Source organism: Rhagoletis pomonella, unplaced genomic scaffold, assembly GCF_013731165.1.
Source record: "Rhagoletis pomonella isolate Grant_MI unplaced genomic scaffold, Rhpom_1.0 Rhpom_scaffold_00006, whole genome shotgun sequence".
Taxonomy (NCBI): domain Eukaryota; kingdom Metazoa; phylum Arthropoda; class Insecta; order Diptera; family Tephritidae; genus Rhagoletis; species Rhagoletis pomonella.
In genome coordinates this window covers 37737107-37741115 of record NW_023458560.1, presented here as the reverse complement: position 1 = coordinate 37741115, position 4009 = coordinate 37737107, and the positions used below count along the sequence as shown (strand labels likewise).

Here is a 4009-nt window from a genome sequence, read left to right as displayed (position 1 = left end):
CATTGTTATTATAATCGATACTCACATCGGCAATAAATATCGTTTTTAGTAGTTTTATTGTTTTTATCGGTGTGCTAGGAAAACTCGGGATTTTCATCATTTCCGATATCTCTGTGGTTATAGTTATCGATAATACTAGATATTTTAATTATAACTAACGGTAAATATTTATCGAATTTTCATTGATATGGTAATCGATAATATTATTTTAATTATTACCAAAAGTAATTCTATATCGTATTTTCATCGATTTGGTAGCTTTTTGACATGGATATGACTATCGATAATTTTATTGTTGTCATTGTTGTCGATACTGACATCGGCAATAAATATCGTTTTTAGTATTTTTATTGGTTTTATCGGTTTGATAGGAAAGCTCGGGATTTTCATCATTTTCGATATCTCTGTGGTTATAGTTATCGATAATACTAGATATTTTAATTATTACCAACGGTATATCTTTATCGAATTTTTCATCGATATGGTATCTTTTAGGCATCGATATAACTATCGATAATTTTTTTGTTGTCATTGTTATTGTTATCGAATTTATTCTCCTTCTTTTCATTTGTGCAGCTAATGTTATCGAGGCTGCTATCGATATATTTACTTCAACGATTTTATTAGCGGTATGGATTTTTTCGCCGATATTTTAATCATTGCTGATATCGCTATAGGTACACATGTTTCCCGATATTATTTAAAATTTTTCAGACATAAAATGTGTGTCAAAATTGTTATCAATATCCGTACCATCTATTTTGTATTTTTATGTATCGTTAAGTGTTTTAATGTCGATATCATTATTTTATTACTTTCATCGCTATTGTTATCGGAATCATTATCGAAATATTTATTATTCTTATTTTCATTGGGATTGGTTTCGAAATATTTATTGTTATAGATATTTTTATCAATATTGATATCGATGTGGATATTGCTATCGATATTACTAGCATTATCGATATCGGTGTCGATATATTTATCGTTATTATTAATATAAATGATAGAAATATCGATACCATTATTTAAATGTTTACCGGCAACAAATCTATGTTTAAATTGGTATCGATATCGTTATTATTAAACAACAACACTTGAATCCGCATCTGTTTTCTAATTTGCGTACTCTACTAAGTATTTAATTCATAAAGTGTTTTCAAATCGCCTGAATTTATGTACATTCCGTTGATAGTATTTACTTGTACATTTGTTAATCTATTCTTTCAGATTTCAGTTTGTGAATTTATCACTCACACAACGATTTTCCGAAAAAAAAAAAAATCTTGTTCATAACTTTCTTTTTCTTTAACTCACCTTTGTCCCAGTTGACGCGTGGTTTGCCCTCCAAAGCGTATGGTGTTTCGATCAGCTGGAAGCCATGTCCTTGAATCAGACCCTTCGCGGTTTCGATCAATTTGGCCTTCAATTTGTCATTGACACCTTTGTAGTGATAGGTCACAGAGATTTTCTTGTCTTCAACCCAAGCGCCATGCAAAACCACCTGTGGGGCAAAGCAAACAGACGTTATTGGAAGTTACTTTAAATCTAAAATGTATAATGTCGAGTTTCCACTATGCATTAAAATGACAAAAGAATTATGTAATGTAAAAATGCCAAGAGGAAGCATACTCAATGAAAATTTTTGTTGAAATCTGGTATAAGTTACTAAACCTTACTAAGGTCCAAATATCACAAATTTTAAACTTTTTTTTTATTTTCTCTTCATATCCGATTTTTATTACCCCCTGTTCGTATCCCACAACTTTTCCCGGCCCACTTCTGCACACCATTACCTTCTCCTTCAGCTCGGTCACCAATTCTTGATGTTTCTTCAAAAGTTCTTCTGGCATTTCAATCTTGAATTTCTTGCCCGATGGGTACTCTACTTCGAGACCATGATTACCAGCATAGGTCACATTGGGGAATTTCAAGTGGTTCTTAATTTCGCTCAGGTCGCGACCAGAGAAGACAACCATGAAAACTTTGTCGTTGGCGGCCAATTTTTTTATATTGATCTCAGTATCCTTTGGCATGGCCGAGAGTTCTTCGCTTAGGGGAGCCAAGGTGCCATCGTAGTCGAGCAGCAACGCAACCTGATCCTCTTTTGTGAAGAAACTGCGTTTATTTTAGGAGAAAATTTTTTGAAAAATTAAATCGTCACAGTCGCACGCTGATAGTTGCACGCATTCGCTTGCTTACCCATCCAGCGCTTTCACGTAATCTTCCTCTTTCTTGAGGAGTGGAGCCTTCTTTTGTTCAGCCATTTTTTATTTTATTTTATTTTTTTCAATTTTTTTTTGTATCTACAACTACACTTTCACTTTTGGCTAAAACACAATGGAATCAACAGAAAATTTCACTCAAGTTAAGCGGAAAATTTGCTGAATGCCCACCGACCGTTTTAATACTACTGACACAATCTGAACAGATCAAAAATCTCTGCAGGCCGCAAGTTAAAGCAAAAGGCGGCAGGCGAACGTCAACGATATCGAACGAAGGCGAAATCGGTCCAAACGATCCGATGCCATGGATGAAAGATATGAAGATTACACATTTAAACATACTCAGGAATTTGTACTCGCACAAGTGAACATATTTATGTATGTATGTACATGTGTATGTATGCATTTATGAGCAACGTTGGAAAATTGTATGCTGTTTGGCCTAACAAACAGTTGGCCAAAACATGATGACGTCGTCATCAGCGACAGATGCTCAGCATTTATTGATTGAGCGAGAATTCTTGTGAGCGTGGAGATCATATATGTATGTAGCTCGCTCCCGCACTCTGAGATTATGGATGCTAAATTTAAAAATTATATCTAAACATTTAATTTTTATTTTGTGTTTTTCTGCCAAAGCAAAAGCGAGCTTTTGCCACCTCCACACTTCAAATTTATTTATGCGACATTTTGAGGACTACATATTTTTTACCTATGCATGTTTGGAGGTATATATTAGAGGACTTCATGAATTCATTCAAATTTCAAGCCAAACAAAGTACAGAAGATTTGAATATTTAACGTCACATACAACACGCTCAGCGTTTGGATCCAGCTAGTAAAATTGCCAGAAATCTGTTAGATATCCGTCAGACTCGTCGGCAAAAAAGTCAGAAATCTGTGGGATTTTGGCCGATATCAGTCAGAGAAGCGTGTGGAGAGGTTGACAGGAAGTCGCACCGATACGACGTGGTAAATTCTGACTTAATTACCGACGATTCTGAAGGATATCTAACAGATGTTTGACCAAATAATCATGGAAAAAAGAAATGTCAGACGTGCATGCCCGAAATCGGACATAATTCGATCAGATATATCGGATAAGGAAATAGATAAAATTTTCCAAACACTTCGCCCAGAAATATGTACGAAACCTGTAAGAATTGTCTAAATAGTCATCTTCTAATTCCGACTTGTCTGATATCAGAAATTGCCTGGCAAATGTGCTAGCTGGTGAGTTTTGTAAGTTATTTTGTTGTAAATTTTCTACCTTCAAATTGGAGAATGTGAATGAATGAATGGAAAACATTCAAATCATTCAAACTCATTTCGGTAAACGTTTTTTTCTACAAAAGAGTTTGTTCGTATTGTAATAGGAGCGCAGCAATATATACATACATACATATGTATGTTTGTACATATGTGCATAGAAAAAAAATATTTTTAGATATTCATACAAAAAATTGTCATTTATTTCAATACAATTTATTTTCACTTTGTTTGAATGGTGTAATGTCGACGATATATCGGAACACGTATTCACTCAAATTCAAAAAAAAATTTGAAGCCAAAATCATTCATTCGTTTTGTAATGAATATTTTATAACCCATTTTGAATGAATTCATGCAGCCCTCTAGTATATATCACATGTATATGAATGTATACTTGAACGAAAAAAAAATATCATTCATAACAAAGTGGCATCAAAATAATATTTCACATACACATACAGATTTTTTCCTGTTATCCGAACTGTTGGATACTTCCAGCGCCTCAGATTCTC

At 33.8% G+C, this 4009-nt stretch overlaps 1 protein-coding gene across 1 annotated transcript in view; it reads right to left on the bottom strand.

Moving 5' to 3' along the window:
• Nucleotides 1-2442, bottom strand: part of LOC118740709 (trehalose-phosphate phosphatase B) — a 39733-nt gene extending 37291 nt beyond the window's left edge. The window contains exons 1-3 of the mRNA XM_036472356.1: nt 2203-2442; nt 1797-2118; nt 1318-1504 (exon numbers count right to left, since the gene is read on the bottom strand). Of these exons, the coding sequence (XP_036328249.1) occupies nt 1318-1504; nt 1797-2118; nt 2203-2267 (574 nt within the window). The 5' untranslated portion in view covers nt 2268-2442. The remainder of the gene's footprint in view (nt 1-1317; nt 1505-1796; nt 2119-2202) is intronic.
• Nucleotides 2443-4009: the final 1567 nt, after the last annotated feature.